This window comes from Acanthopagrus latus, chromosome 10 (assembly GCF_904848185.1).
Source record: "Acanthopagrus latus isolate v.2019 chromosome 10, fAcaLat1.1, whole genome shotgun sequence".
NCBI lineage: Eukaryota > Metazoa > Chordata > Actinopteri > Spariformes > Sparidae > Acanthopagrus > Acanthopagrus latus.
The window spans coordinates 20,891,157-20,907,509 of NC_051048.1; the positions used below are offsets into that span (position 1 = coordinate 20,891,157).

Here is a 16,353-nt window from a genome sequence, read left to right on the forward strand (position 1 = left end):
TGAGCTGTAAGTACCCGCCAGGTGAGAGCAGACACTGCGCCTGCGCGGGGGAGGAGCGCTGCCCAGTACCACTGCATGGGTATGACTGACACTTGTCAGACACGCCCCTTGGCTCTGATTGGTTGCGTTCATCAGGTAACGGTGGCTGCTTGCAGATCAAATCACAGCCACTGGGTGGAGCCACAGACAGCTGATCTGTATCTGATTCTACTGTCAGATCATGATGATGATTTTAGCAAATTTAACAAAAAATAGTTACAGACTCCAGTTTTAAGGTCAGTTTGTTTATTCAGCCATGACAACAAAGAGTTTATTTCATTTGTTTAGGCATAAAAAAGTCAGTCAATGAAGTTTCTTTAGCTTCTGATTATTACACAGTGCACCTGTGCACTGTTTGCTAAAAAAAATTAGAATAAATTATAAAAAATAAAAAAGAAGACATACAATGTGTAAAATAAATGTACAGTAACAATATGCAGTGTCCCTGATTTTGATCTGAGCAAAACCTACACACATACTTTGGGTGGCTGTGAGTGTGTATGTGTGTGAACTAGCTGCAGGGGGCAGATGTGAAGCCTTCTGTATGGTGAGGGAGGTTCAGGACCTGTTGATCCATCTGATGACCTCCAGGTGGATTCCAGTCGACATTCACACTCCGAACCCGCTCAGACTCTGACATCACACAACCTGCTGCACCAGCAAGTCAGGACGGTGATGAGTCTGCATACAGACGGCAGGTTGAACAAGCGGCTCTGTTGAACAGTCACATCTACTTTGCTTCCAGCATCAACAAAAGCATTTTTTAAAAAAGGGCCAAGAAGAGGGTGTGAAGAAGTTTAACCTCCGTCTAGAGGCTTGCACAGGTCCACACTGCTGTCATCCAATCTTAGGAAACGCCACTGAGGATCCATCACATCCTGGCCACAACCTGCTCCAACGTCTCCCGTCTGGGAGCAACAGCAACAGTTCAATAATAAATTCACACCTTAATAAACAGTTTTATTAGTGCCCCCTTTGTATTTATTATAAATCAAGGCATACTGCAACCAGGATGTAAACAGATGTACAAATCAGAAGTAACCAAAGAGCAGGAGCCTTCGAGGTGCAGTACCTACTACTGTCAGCTCATCACTGAAGTGAAATGAAAAACCCAGAGCCTACAGAGTGACTCAGCACTCTCACATGCACGTGACAGACTCAGTTGTTGTCCAGTCTGTTAGGAAGGGCAACGTTGGTAAATCACTGCTGACTTGTCAAACAGCGTCCACGTGTGTGTGTGTGTGAGGTCGACTGGAGTCAGTTTTGGCCATCATGTATATTCTACATGCTACTATGATGCTTGGAAGAGGTCGGAATTATCCTCATGGATCAACTAACAAATATCACATACACTATTTTTTATACAGTATTTTTTATTTCATGCAAATAGCTTCAGCACACAATGTGTAATTGTGCTCCACACGTTCACCAACAGCGAGCCATGGTTATGATCGACTGCATCTCAAACATTGCTCGTTTTGGCAAAACACTTATTTATTAAAATCATGATTCCCTGAAAATCATGGTCAAGTAGATGTTGGCATGCATTTAAATTAAAGGGATATAGGAATAAGGAGGTTTTCTGCACCGAAGTGAAAGCTTCATAGGCTCGTTATGAAAACAAGTGGCTTGATTCCTACATGTGATTAAAAACACAATACCTGAGCAGATACTGCAGTCTCACAGATACACAGTACATCATTATTATCATCATAATCATGACATGTCTCATTAGGTTCAATGCTAAGGCACTCCACTTTTAACCTCCTGCTGATAAAGTGTTGTTGTTTTACAGCTCTGACTCTGTTCGTTATCTCTTGTGGCGTTTGGTTTGCTGAGGAACTCCTGGACTGCTCCCTCTGCTCACAATCAACCCACTGTGATACTGGTGGCCATTTTCTTCTGCTGGCAGCTGGAAATTGACGAGAGAATGTTTAAAATTAAAATTAAAATCAAAGAAGTTTAAATCTTTTCTATCTTATATCTGCCTTCTTAAGACGAGTGATCCGATCTAATACAGGTAAGCTTGAGAGGATTCAGTGGCAGGCAAAGATTAAAATAAGGAGCAGAGTCACGCTTACCTTTCTTTTGATGCTGTCGTTCTCTGCATTCAGTGTGTTGTGCAACTTCAAGCCTAAGGCTTCCTCAAGTTCTGGGAACAGATACAGTAACACACATGGCTGAGAGCTCTTTCAGTGACAGTAGGCTTCCATTACACACCTTGATCCTTTTAAATAATGCACAAGGCAGAAGAGTGATGCATGTTTCAACACCACAGAGAGAAAAGGACTGGGGAGGCGATACGCACCTGTGAGGATGTGGTCGATCTTCTCCACCACCAGGTCAGCGTCCTCCGTGGTGAAGCACAGCGGCGGCTTAAATTTGAGCACATTGCGATGAGGTCCGTCAGCACTGAGGAGGATGTACTGTTCCTTTAGCCTGGGACAAAACAGCAATGATTCTGCACTGTGTATCACGTTGCAGTTCAGTCATAAAACGCCTTTTCACAGAAGACATTTGGTAAACTCACAACAGGTGCTACGTGAGTCACAGTGCACTGCAGCAGCCACACTAAAATGAATGTTGCCTTATTCAGTTATTTTAATTAGACCTTTGTTTTTCCTCTTCCTACAAAACGTCTGTCTAAAAAATCTGCAATAAAAGTCAGTCTCTTTTTTTAAAATCGTTGAGACATGAATAAAACATGGAATTCCAATCATGCATCATGTAGGCCGAGTGTCAGGTTTGTATTTTAACATCTTTCCACCCGTGAAGACCAGGAGGAGGTGATCCACTGATACGTCAGTGTCAAGTTCTTTAGGGGTGAACTCAGACTGTTTTATGTCTTAAATGGTGTGATGTGCAGCATAATGATTTCCAAAGCTTTAACGCCTACATGAATGATGAGATATCATGACTAGATATTGTGAACGGCAGCCTGTAAAACATTACACACAGAAGTGTATGTGCTGCAGATTAAATGTTCGACTTCATTATCTCACCGTCAGTTGATAAGCCGTCTGTGTGACATGAGAGGGCTGTCATGACACTGCTGGAACTTGTTGATTTACTTAATAGTGATACTTTGTTGAAGCATGGCTGCAGAGGAGTATCATCAAAGCTCCTCGTTTTAAAGGTGTAATTAGTGAAATATGGCCAGAATTCCTCCTTTAAATGCTGTAAATGTTTGACTAATGCGACAGAAAACACTCATCTGAGATCTTACACTTACTTATATATGACTTCTTGGGCTTCAGCTGTTGCAGGCGTGAGCTTCAACCTGTCCTTCACCAGCTCCACGCCAACAAAGAGGCCGCGACCCCTGCAGGACGTGACACCACTGAGTGAATCATCTCTGACGCAAAGGATCCCACACACCTCTGCTCACGCCTCAGAGGAGTTAAACACATACTGCTCCTCTTGATCCAAGACATGTTCTGGATCTTGGTAATAATACACCAAATGAAAGCTACCGTTTAAAGTCTTTACAATAGTGAGAGGTTTCAAGATTCCTGTAGCAGTGTTGGAAAATATTGGCAGCAACAATTCCAAGTTCAATATATCACAGCATCTCCAACAATGTTTAACTGACGACCACGGGTACGTGATACCAAGACTCAGTCACTGATTCACATGTTGGTCCAGCGTTTATACAAACATGACGAATATTCTGTTATTTCAAAGTGTGTGTGCTCTCACCTGATATCACCGATCAGTGGATGCTTCTCTTTCTGCTTCTCCAGCAGATCGGTCAGGTATTGGCCCACACGTAGCGCATTTCCCTGGAGATCCTCTTTCACAATCACGTCTAGTACAGCCAGACCGATGGCACACGACACTGGGTTACCGCCAAACTGAGAAATTCAAAACCCACACACAGAGGAAAGATTACACCGAGGCTGGGTTCACACACCGCCTCGGAGATCAGCCGCCGATCATCAGGATGACAGACGGATCCGAAGCACTGAGTACATAGCAGACACACACTGTTACACAGCCAGCGGTGGGTTTTTTGTTTATAGATTAAAAGACAAATAACTGCTTAAAACACACTCAACGTTTCAGTATATGACGAGAAGTATCCAAACTGCTGCTAACTGCCTGAAAATCAATTTAATATGAAAGACAGAACTCTTAAATTTGTTTTAGTATCCCATTTTTTTTTTTTTTTTACTTTCACAGGAAATAACTGCCATCTGAGGAAAGCCGTCAGTGAAAAAAACACTGGGATGGAATGTACTTTTCCCATAATGTGGACAGCAGCTGTGTCGATACGCTTGATAAATTTCAGACGTGAGCTGAACGCAGAGGAGGAGATTTTGGATCGGTCCTCTCTGCTCTCTGCCTCTGCAGTGTTTTGTAGATTTTATTAGTTAAGAGGTACTTGATATTTTATATTAACCACATAGTTGCATATTTATGGGTGGTACAAAAGGAAATTACTGCTCTTACTGTATTGAAATACTCCATTCCTGATAAAGCAAAGGCCTCTGCCACCTCTTTGGTCGTGACCACACAGGACATGGGGTGGCCGTTGCCAATAGGCTTTCCCATGGTGACGATGTCAGGCACAAAGTCCGCTCCCTGAAGCTGGAACGCCCAGAAGTGGGTGCCCACACGCCCGAAGCCCACTTGGACTTCATCGGCGATGAACACACCTCCTGCCCGGCGAACATGTCTGCAGAGGTAAACCCTAGTTCGTTGCTCTTTCTCTTGATTAGGCATACACCCACATAAATGCAATAATACATGAGACGCGACATGTTTGACAGGTTTGTCTATAGACTAGCGCCTCTGGAAAAGAACACAAACAAAGCAGTTACATGTATTAATCATCAAATCTGCATTCTGCTGCAGCTGCTTCAAATAGGTAACATAACATAACTATTTCTTGCAGTGGAAGAAATCATGCCAGAATGGCCGCTCTTCTTATTTGGTGTCAGGAGATGATTGTGAGAAGTATGAACGTGAGTGAATCTCTTATTTCGTTTGGATACATACTCTGCCACTTGCTGGAAGTATCCTGCCGGTGGAATGACCTGCCCGCCACAACTCTGCAGTGACTCAGCAGTGAAAGCGGCGATCTGTATAAGAAAAATAAAAAAAATCAGGTCTATTAATCTAAAACCAGAGCTGTGACATCTTTGACCCGTTGATCTCCCTCTTTCATAAGTGTGCCACTTTCAAGTTTGCAGTGCGGTCACGTAATACTTGGAAATACAGAGATGAGTGTTAATGTAGGTCGCTGCAACATTCAACCACATACATAAGGACTAAAAAATAAAGTGGGTTGGTGCTCCTTTTGTCAATTTTGTCTTTCTCTGGACTGCAAAAATAATTGTGTACCATCTCTGAGATTGAGTTCCACTCCCTCTCATCACTGTGAGTGTGGACATGTCTTCTGTTGAGGTTTACACATCTGATTATTTGCCAACGCTTACACGCTAAAGAGTTCATCCAATCTACTTCACACTTGGCAGGTTTGTGGCTGAGGACCCAAGGAGGCGCAGTGTCAAATTTGGTGAAATTCAGACACCCGACACATTCAATATAGATAAATCTATCAGCTCAGTAAAGGAGATGAGAAGCACTGGCTGTAGTAACTGCAGGATGAGTGAGAAGGACACAGTCAACATCTGTTTTCTATCCTGCAGGCAGAACTGGTCCTGATATGTAATGCTGAAGAGTTTAATGAATAAAAATGCATCATATGTCATATTTTTAAACAGCGTGTTTTGACAGGTTACTGAGGCAGCACAAGGTCGATCTCACTTCCAGTTAACATGACACAAACGAACCAAAATCAACCCATACCTTGCCTCCTTTTTCATGGACTCTGTCTATTATATCTTTGACTTCATCTGCATACGCCTTGGCAGGGTTGGGGTGGTCTGCTCTGTATTTGCCTCTGTACACATCTGGACTCGGAGCCTGTAAAGGGTGACAAGATAATCACACAAAAAAAAATAATGCTGCATTTACTTAAATACTTAAATATATGACAACATACAGGTTCATTATCATATATGAACTGCTGTGATTGCGCCTGTGCCTCAGAAACTCAACCCAAGCTGTGCAAATGATGACATGTTATCATGAAAGTCACCTAACATGTAACCTGTAACCATGTTTCCAGTGGTGTCCAGGTCATGGTAATACTATGTGCCATGTCGCAGGTAACTGGACGTGTTTCAGTGACTTGAAGACGTTTCACTTCTCATCCAAGAGGCTTCTCCAGTTCATATTAACTGGAGGGGAGCTGCAGGCTTTTAAACTCTGTGTGGGAGTGTCCTTAAAGAGTTGTTATGGCCATGTGTGAGTCTTTGACAAAACCGGCCTTCTTATGGGTTTTTAGGGCTAGGTGGGCCCAGGTGTGAATGGGTGTTAATGGGAGCTTGTTCTGTAGCTCTTTGTAACTTTCCTGTTCTGCCTCATTCCAAAGACGCTTCTCTAAGCAGAGCGCAGAGTTCCAAAACCAGTGTCACGTCTCTGGAAGCGTCTCACCATGATGTGTGTGATTTACAGTCAGTTTGAGTTATCTGTGACTTGTTTAGACCATGATGTCTCTTTTTCAGAAACACTTCAGGTCCAGCTTGCCCTGCTTCTGTCTCTTGTTTTCTTATCCACACACACACCTTCATGTACTGGAGAGTGAATCCTCGGTAGCCTGCCAAAGCCCAGTAGTGCAGCTTGAGACATGGCGGTTTAATAGTGTGCATGCAGGCCGACGGGGGGGAAAAAGCACTCACCACATGGACAAATTGGTTCTGCTCAGCATCTGACAGCTGGTGGAACTTATAGGGGCTGATGTCAATGAGCGATGAGACATGGCCGTGGTACGCACTGCAAACAAAGCAAACACAGGCCTCGTTTCTCCTTATTCTGACTTCTGGTCTTAAAAAAACCTAATAATTTCTGAGTTAAATGAACATGTGCACCGGCTGTTTTCTAACAGCTGCCAGGCGGGAGTAAACACGTACTTTTCCAGCGTGATGATGTCTTTGTGGCTCGTGTACTGCAGCGCCAGACGAAGCGCCAGGTCGTTGGCCTCGGAGCTGAAAGTCAGAGGGGCAAGGGTCACTTTGAGTTACTCAGTCACCACAAAACACACAGGTGAAGCCGTGGATATCGCCTGCACGTCACTCACTGTCTGATGTTTTACTTCCCATCATGAGGACATATGAGATGACATATATTCACTAATACAGGTAATTAGAGATAAAGCTTAATTATGCATGAAGATCTCAAGCTCTTCCTCTACTAAATCTACTTTTCTTTACTTTGCTGTGTGTATGAAATCACATCTGACCCTCTGACCACATGGACAGTATGTGCACACAAACGCTACACACCCTGTGTGATTGTTAAATAATTTACTGCAGATCATGGGGATTATTAAGGTGCTATAACAGCTTCCACACAAGAGCCTGACTGATATATCGAGTGACCCATATCGGCCCATCACAGGTGTAAATAAAGACGATATGTGCAGCTGTAAAAAACTTTGATTTAACAGATTATAGTGCAGAAAAGATTTGTTTTTTGTATTGATTCAGCGCACTGATGTCATCTGAGGCAAATACAGTTTATTGTTAAAATGCCAAGTATCCTGCCTCTGTTTCATATTGTTACCACAAGTGTTTGACAGCCACATTTGAGGGACTCCTGCAAAAATCCTTTGTATATTGGTCACTACATCGATATCTCAGCTCTTTACTCACTTGCCTGGCTGCAGGGTTCTGCTCTCTAACCCTGACCCGGATCATTTCTGGGCGTCTCTTTCCGCACCAAACTCGGAAAAAATCATTTTTTTTCTAGTTCACAGGGGCATTGTCATGTTGCATAAGACAGAGGCCTTGCCACAAAGTTGGAAGTTCAATATAACATAACATGTTGTTGCCTTGAAGTAGAATCAGGGGGCTCATATATATTTTCCCTCTTGTCTTTCCTGTGCTGTCTGATTGCACGAACACTTTCACACTGACTCTACAGACCGTAGGAATTCTTTGCACTGATAACTTGTCTGTATTGTCACCTTTACAACTTCTCTCACTGCATTTATTTCCCTGTGACTGATACAAACTCAGTCTGGTACTGAGTGTATATGGATCATTATCTACAACATAATTACCCCGGATATCAATAATCCCTGCTCGCACTCAAGCAAGTGGTGTAAATAAGTAACCAAAGGAAGACTGGTCCAGTTTAACGTCCAAAGCTTGACATGTACTGTACACTGCTGCATTACTCTTCACTGGAAGTCACGACACACTGAGACGCTGCAGTGTTTGGTGTAAAGGTAAAAGATGTGACACAAAACAGTGTTTACTTAAGTATTTTAGTGCTGCTTTAATAGGTCTTTCAGTGAGAATGAAGCTTGTGGTGCAAAAATGATCATTCCCACGTATTGTGAATCATTTAGTAATTTTAATATCTGTCAAAATAACTATATTGTGCAGCCGTTAAGTAGACTCATATTGTTGCAGTGTTGCAACAGGAGGCTTTTCAAAGGTGAGTCATCCACAGTGAATATAGTGTTCTGTCTCTCTTCAGAAATGTATGTTGTTTTCCCCTGAGCACACTAACACTAACCCTAACCCACACTAACAGTCATACATGTCTGGACTCCACCCTTTGATCCAACCCACCTCAGGCTACAGTTCAACTAATTCAACACGATAAGACACACGTTATGATTCCAATCCTGCGTGCATCTCTCACTGAAACACGCACACATACCCAGAGTTGACAAAGTAGCACACGGAAAGCTTGTCGGGAAGCGTGGCCTGCAGCCTCTGGGCGTACAGTACGAGGTTGTCGTGCAAAAAACGTGAGTTGGTGTTGAGCAGTTCCATCTGCTGAGCTCCTGCCTTCACCACGTCCGGGTGGCAGTGGCCCACTGAGGAACGGAAGCAAAGGGATGCACGCAGGATTAGAACTGGTCCTCACGTTCAGGACGAAAACAAAGTCATCTGACTGCAATTTGAGGTCAAAACATACCATGACAACTGATATTAAAGGCGCATAATTGGAGGCCATATGCTGAAATTAAAGAGTGTTGAATGAGCTAACGCAGGAGTCATCTCTTTCCACATTTCTGTCTGCCTGAAATGCCTGCAGTGTTACTGTCATTGAATCACTGATGCCAACATCGTAGAGCAGTTTGTAAAGTTCTCAAAAACAACACCTCGAACTTCCGTATCTGTACGGCAGCCATAGACGTACATGTAAGAAGTAACTGATGTGTGTTTACCGTGAGCCACGTTGTTGATGCAGTCCAGGTAGCGCTGGCCTTTCTCATCGTACATGTACTGGCCTCTGGCACGCACGATCTTGATCGGGTCATGGCTGAAGAAGATCTTACAGGACGGCCTGCAGAGGAGCTAATGTTAGTGCGTGGTTTTGGAGAAGAAATTCACAGTCAGAACTTTAATATTTTTCAATATTGATGAGGTAATAATATAAACTGAATAATCAAGCTGCTCTCAGAGGACACGAGGGTCAGAACACTGTTTGAAGGTATACAGGTGGCAGGGTCCGCCACATTTAGACAAAGTAGAACAGTCATCTTAAAATGTCTTCCTCAAAAACTACATAGTGCACCTTTAACTGCGGGTTAGCAGTATTGTTCAGTGATAATGATCAAGACATTCAGGCTGTTCTGCACAGCAGCCTGCTGCAGACAAAGTGCTGCATGTGTCTTCAAGTATATCAAGTCAAAAGTGAGTTCAGTTGCACTTCTTAGCTACAAAACTCGCCATTAAAACTCATTAATAAATAATAATAATAATAATAATAATAATAATAATAATAAATGTGTTCACAAAAATGATACTTGGTTTGTTGTGTCGAACTTTCGGTTAATAAATGTGTTCTACCCACCATGCTCCGCGTCTCCAGACAGATAACAGCTGCTACTTTATTAAAAAAAAAAAAAAAAAAACCTCCAGAATGTCCCTTTATCTCACCCGATGTGCTTCCTCCTCAGGTCCAGCGTCTTCTTCTTCTCCAGTATTTCCGCGGACATCCTGCCGCTGCTCTCCTGCTGACTGACACACCGGCTTCACCTGCACGAGCTCAACAAACCCGGCTCGAGACACGCGCGCGCGCACCCAGTGGCAGCTCAGCTCGCGCGGCTCTCTCGTGCTGCCACCTATCCGGCGCGTCACACACAGCCAGCTGTGGGAAACAGCTGCTCGGAGAGAAATGGACGACTGACTGAACTCCTGCGTGCTTGTGTTAAGAGCAGTCTGTGTGCCATCACCTGAAGGTGACGTCAACAGGTAGATCGAATCACATCTTATTTATAAAGCCATGAACCGCAATCACATCGCCTCGGTCGGCTTTACAGGCTGCACACTCTCTGTCCCAAGAACCCCCCAGTCACACCACCTCCACTCCACCTGGTGGCCTGGAAGATGGAGGACAGGCCACACAAGATAATTATATAAAAAATAAAGAAAACCTCAGAATAAAGAGGCAGCTTTCTTAATCTCTGAGGGGTAAATTAGGTATTTTAATCATTGAGATGTGATTCTTCTGGCCACCTGATGTATCCAGACACAGTGGAGCTGCACCTGTTCTGTCACTGAGCTCTGCATTAACATCTGTCATTTCACTGGATGGTGTTTTTCAGACGTAGTAAGTTACATTTGACAAGCTTAGCCCAATAAATACTACATAAACAAAGGATGATATCTGGTCATACTACTCTTGGCCTGTGTAGAGTCTGTGTGTTCATTAACAGGTTACACATAGTGGACCCAGTACAAGTCAGGCTGAGAGAATAAATGTCTGACCGTGTAGATAATCAGTTTCCAGACACTCTGTGTGATAGTCATGTGAGACAAGAAACATCAAGTTCCCTTAAACTCCCTTCAAATTTTAATATTTACAAACTCAGATATATTTGTCTTTTTTAAAGCAGATAAACAAAATGTTCTCAGAGGAAAATAGGGTCCCCAGAACCCTGTCTGAAGCTAGAAAGGTGGCAGGGTCCGCCACATACAATATAATACATAATATGGAACCTTTAAGTGCGTGTAAATATACTTTGTTTAATAGCTGCTGCTGTTACAACAAAAGTCCATAATATTCAGTGAGGTGAGACACTGGAGACATCGAGGACGACCAATGAAGGCTCGACTGCTGTCAGATGTATTTGAAAGACTGTGTTTATTTGGCTCCAACAGTACAGTCATATGAAATGTCACCTTGAAATAAAAGTAGTGTGTGTACACGAGGGTCTTCAAAGAAAATGTCAAACGGTACTTGAGAGTATGTGGCAAAAAATAGTCATATTCCAGTAAGGCTGTGGTGCATCAGAGGGAACAGACTGTGTGGGAGTGTCCGAGTTCTGATCAGAGAGTCTGAGAGTGAGTTTGTCAAATATCCAACACCAGCACTTTTAATCTGACAGTGCGGTGTGGCTCGAGGGTGCATGCTGGAGGAAAACTGGACTCAGAGCTCTTCAGCGTGGCGCCATCAGTGAGCCCCCTCATCAGCTCTGATAATACTGATATGGAATAAATGTTTTGGCACTTCTGCTAACAGCAGAATACACAAAATGTGACACTTGAACAATTAAACACAACAAACAAACAGAAAATAAAAACAGTCCAATAAAAAAAAAGATAAATCGATTTTAAAAAATTAGCTGCTCATGCTAAAGATACAGCAGTCTGTGAAAACAAACGCTGTAACAAAGGCTGGAAATCAAAACACAAAATAAAAAAGAACAAAACTATTTAGTGAATATAAGTAATGGAAATAACGTGACAACATGAGTGGAGGGAGGGACGTATTTGAGGAAACCAATCAGAAGTTGATATTTTGAATGAAAGCTGTGTACATGTGTTTTTCTTTGTGTGGTGGTAAACACGCATGTTGTTTCCAGGTAGTGGTACACAGGGCAGCACGACTGAGCACACGGAGATATAGAAACCACCACCAGCCGCGTTTGATGCTACGCACATCAACCAAAGTATAAATTGCACTTCTTGTCAAATGAGCACACTTTTTTTTTTTTTAAACAGTACATTAATAATCCACTATACATATATCAAACTACATTCAATGTAAAGAGAGAGCGACAGAGAGAAGAGAGAGTAGAGAGAGCGTGATACAAAGCTGTGATGTTTGACTGTTACGCAGTTGCATTGGCTGGGCCCGTCAACATTCAGGCCATCAGTACTTTGTTGTCATAGTTCGCCTTTTTCCAACACACAAAATTAAATAAAAAAGCAGATGTGTTCCGTTGTAAGGCCTATGAGCTGAAGTAAATGCACAGAGAGAAACGCACCGAGCGGTCTGTAGTTTGTGAATGTCCACCTTCCCCTCACACTGCGTCGGCTTTTTGCATAACTTTTTTTTTTTTCCCCACGACGGCAGAATTCTTCATTAAAACCAACAGCGACGCAGCGGAAACTGACATCGAAAGACGAGTGAAAGGAATGCTGTTTAGAACCACAATGCCTTCATTTAAGAAAATCATAGAAAAATAAATAATGTACCACTTAAAATACTGAGACAAATACACAAATGTACGCACAAAAAACCCTTTAAATTGTTACATACATAAAAAAAAATATTAATAAAAACCCAACAACAATAAAGAAACCTGTTGTGTAGTTCTTGCCACTGGTAGAGCGCATCAACTGAGCTGCTGTTGACCTGCTATCAGATAGCACCAATATAATCTATACAGATGTGCATCCATTTCTTTAGAACGGTGAGATGAGCTGTACAATCGGACAGAAACCGCGCGGGAACGAGTCGTCTTCCGTCCGCCTGTGGTTGCTGCTACATCACAACAAAATGTTGGTTTTTCACATCAATCATTCATGCATATTTCTAACGTTAAAGAAAAAGAAGTATCGCCTCGCAGAGCACCGACTCCGTCTGAAAAGGCAATCTGAATATAAGAAACGTGAGGATGTGAATAAACTACGGCGACCTGCTGCTCCACTTTCTTTTGCTCCATCTGATATGGAATGTGACATAACTGGCCGTATCAGACTGTGTTAGTCAACTTGAGCTTTTGTTGCACTGTAACACGTTTTCTGGATGTTTAAGACGAGAAACGAGGTGTAAAAAAAAAAAAAAAAAGCAGTGTAATGCAACTGTTTAACGCAGTCGGCCTTAAAGGAGCACTGTGGAGTTTTTGGGGAAGACATTTTACATTTTTATTCTTAAACAAACTAAGTAAACAAACTGTCTTTTCCTTCCATGACTGAATAAACTGAACAAACAAACTGACCTCAAAGAACAACTCAATTTATACTTTGTTTATATGTGGCGGACCCTGCCATCTTTCTAGCATCACACAGTCTTCTGACTGGCTTGTTTACTCAGTTATGCCAAACATAAATATTTCTGAGTTTGTAAAATAACCTCACTAATATCATAAACATTTAAACTCTGCGTTTGAATTTCTTCTCCAGAACTACACGGTGCCCCTTTAATCTGTAAAACTGGATGTTCAGCATCTGATACACTCGCTCAAACCAATGCTTAGCTTCAATATTTAAGAAATCCATGAGTAATAAAGTGTGAACATGCAGTGAACTGACAACACTGTACAATAAACATCCTGCACCAGGTGTCCAGGACGAACAAGTAGCATATTTGTGACAACGCTGCGCCGACAATGAGCTTCTTCAAAAACCACGAGCAGCATCACAGTCGTGATGGATGCTACGTGCTATTTCATCATCCTGGAAAAAAAACCCCCAAACACTTCATGTGAAAAACAGTGCGCAATGTGTGTCTTTTTCTTCGAAGCTTACCCATCTGAAACAAACAGCATTCCAATAATTCAAAAGATGATATAAAGTTGTACATTTCTGATAAAGGAATGAATAAAAGCTTGAGGCACCAAAGGCTATTATACACAAAATATAAACAATGTTAAAGAATCCCGGCAAAAACAAAATAAAGAAGGAAATAAAATAATAAAAATAATAAAAACATGACTGCATTCTGTTTACACTCTCAGTAGACCTGCAGGAGGCGGAGCCTGTCAGGAGAGGCGGAGGCTCCAGGTGACGGAGCTCGTGGAGACTCTCCTGCAGAATCCCGTCCCGTGCTCAGAGGGAAGGTCGGAGGCGTGGGATCCCCGAGCAGGCCTGTCCCTCCTCCGATCCACCTGAGCCTCATTCGTTCTCATTCAGCTTCTCCCTCTCGTGTCCGGGGAGACGTGTGGCTGTTGGTGGGTCGGGGGCGCCGCACTTGACCATGATGATGATGATGATGATGATGATGATGATGATGATGCTCAGCAGCATGAGTGCAACAAGTGACCACCCGCTGATATCATACCCTCTTGCAAGGCAACACCAAAATAAAGCAACAATAACCAACAGCTTTACTCTCTGGGGGGTTTCAGGCTACCAGCCACGGTGTGACTCCCTTGGGAAGATTAAAGGAAAGCAAAAACAATTACTAATTCAGAGCTCTGGATTCTGGCTGTCGTTTGATTCATGTTAGTGTTGTTTTTCTTTTCTGCAGAAGCCATGACGCAACCACAAAACAGTGACATGTATGTACAATACATATAAATATAGTTTCAGTACACTACTCATGCTTTTGCAGGGTCAGGGGTGCAATGTCCTGTTCGGCACGGTCTTTTTTCTTTTGCTTTTTTTTAGTCTTTTAGAAAATGGCGCCGCATGAATGGGGTGGTGAGCTTGTTGAGACGAGACAACACAGAACACCTAGCGTTTTGGTGTTAGAGAGCCAGTCCAGATCCTCCTCCTCCTCCTCCTCCTCCTCCTCCTCCTCCTCCTCCTGTGAATCTGGCCGGGGCTGCGACGCTCCAGTCTGAGCCATGCAGAGACTGCAGAGACAAGTTCTGCCGCCAGCCGAGGATCTGAACTCCACCACGATGTGGATGTGAGAGAGCGGCACACACACGTTTTGTTTTTTTTGTTTTCCACACGGTGATGTGAGTAGAAGCAGCTTGGGGACGGTTATCTCTTTTTTTTTTTTTGTATCATCGTACACATAGACTTCTTTTCTTTTAGACTTTTTTTTTTCATCCATTAAAAAAAACTATAAATACCATAAAAGAAGCATTATTTACAAACTCCATGCGTTTCAGGTTAGAGCGATCACTGCAAGAAAAAACACAGGAGAGAGAAAAACATGAGGATGGACGTGTTTCACATTGTTTCACGTTGTTTGACAGCTTGAGATGTACAGTCTGGTTCAGCACACGTGTTACGACTTACTGAACAGGAAACATGCAAACACAGAGCAGCTGAAACCAACATGAAGACAACTGACATGGAGGGAACAAAATATTGTCCAGAGTAACTGAATCACGACCCAAAACAACAGTTCTGACTCCCTTTTACAAATATAAATGCAAATTAAGGATATAATCACTGCGCTGTAGCTTTAAAGGGGCAGTTCATATTAAAATAAAGGTGCTTTTTATCCCTCTTGATTGTTTCGGAGTGAGTTTTGGAGATATCAGCCGTAGAGATGTTTGCCTTCTCTACTATATACCTTGATGTGAGTGGTCAACCGTATCACCACCAGGCTGAGGGAGTGACTAATACATATAATAACGGGATTATGCGATCAGGATACAATAAAAAGGTAACTGTATTCTGGTTAAAGAAAGTTAAAGAAAAACGATGCAATCACATTACAGATACATTCAGTCCAACCTGGACGGGACTACATACACATTTTATGCATTTTTGCACAATTCTTGCCCTTTTAAAAACTTAAAAACACTATAAATTATAATAATCTCAATAATAATAATCAGAACTGAAAAAAGGGGGATTGGTACGTTTCTGTGTTGGATATGTGTTTTCATATTTTGTTCCCTCTGTGCATCTGTAGCTGCGACACTGAACTCACAGCGCTCAGTTAGACACTCGTCTTACCTTCTGCCAGCAACCAGGCATCGGTAATCCATCCGGGCCCTGTCGAGAGGAGAGCAGCAGGGAAGAACAACAACCATGAGGACTGAAACAGGGACGCTTGTTGTTCAAGTAACAACATAACAACACACAACACAATGCAGTGCTTTGGATCTTCATGACATGAATAATCCCAAATAACAGAACCAAGTCAGGAGTGATCAGAAAGCTTCACTTAAAGGTGCAGGATGTCACTTTTTGCAACAATACTAGTCATAATGTCGTCTCATCCCTGCATAACTCTAAATACAAGATACAAATATAAATATATGGATTTAAAGTTCGTCTTGCAAGCTGCTAGAGGCCTGCAAAAAAGTTACATGATGCACCTTTAACCACATGAATTAAACCATGTCTATTGTTTTTTTAAAGGTGGTTT

The 16,353-nt window shown here is 42.5% G+C and overlaps 2 protein-coding genes across 11 annotated transcripts in view; both read right to left on the reverse strand.

The window, feature by feature from the left end:
* Window positions 1-1,392: 1,392 nt before the first annotated feature.
* etnppl (ethanolamine-phosphate phospho-lyase) lies at window positions 1,393-10,390 on the reverse strand. Of its 2 annotated transcripts, none has more exons than XM_037111874.1 (13): window positions 10,008-10,390; window positions 9,293-9,411; window positions 8,779-8,938; window positions 7,020-7,094; window positions 6,789-6,882; window positions 5,854-5,970; window positions 5,041-5,123; window positions 4,492-4,717; window positions 3,739-3,893; window positions 3,272-3,361; window positions 2,348-2,478; window positions 2,121-2,191; window positions 1,393-1,951 (listed from the first exon to the last, which is right to left on the reverse strand). In XM_037111874.1, the coding sequence occupies exons 1-13, from the start codon at window positions 10,064-10,066 to the stop codon at window positions 1,850-1,852; spliced, it is 1,482 nt and encodes a 493-aa protein (XP_036967769.1). In that variant the 5' UTR covers window positions 10,067-10,390; the 3' UTR covers window positions 1,393-1,849. The 2 variants fall into 2 exon arrangements, with proteins under 2 accessions (XP_036967769.1, XP_036967770.1); XM_037111875.1 differs by lacking the exon at window positions 10,008-10,390 and adding an exon at window positions 9,922-9,964.
* An 805-nt stretch (window positions 10,391-11,195) lies between these two features.
* LOC119027058 (collagen alpha-1(XXV) chain) overlaps window positions 11,196-16,353 on the reverse strand; it is a 149,945-nt gene continuing 144,787 nt past the window's right edge. For all 9 annotated transcript variants that reach the window (XM_037111869.1, XM_037111866.1, XM_037111863.1 and 6 more), the window contains 2 exons: window positions 15,939-15,977; window positions 11,196-15,152 (listed from right to left, as the gene is read on the reverse strand). In XM_037111869.1, coding sequence (XP_036967764.1) covers window positions 15,150-15,152; window positions 15,939-15,977 — 42 coding nt within the window. In that variant the 3' untranslated portion in view covers window positions 11,196-15,149. The remainder of the gene's footprint in view (window positions 15,153-15,938; window positions 15,978-16,353) is intronic.

Bases quoted from the DNA above. Each gene is read 5' to 3' on its own strand.
- etnppl (XM_037111874.1), bottom strand. From the start codon at position 10,066: ATGTCCGCGGAAATACTGGAGAAGAAGAAGACGCTGGACCTGAGGAGG. The intron at 9,412-10,007 runs GTGAGATAAAGG...GCTCCTCTGCAG, and splicing joins CTGAGGAGGAAGCACATCGG to GCCGTCCTGTAAGATCTTCT. The intron at 3,894-4,491 runs GTAAGAGCAGTA...TGAATTTCTCAG, and splicing joins GAATGGAGTATTTCAATACA to TTTGGCGGTAACCCAGTGTC.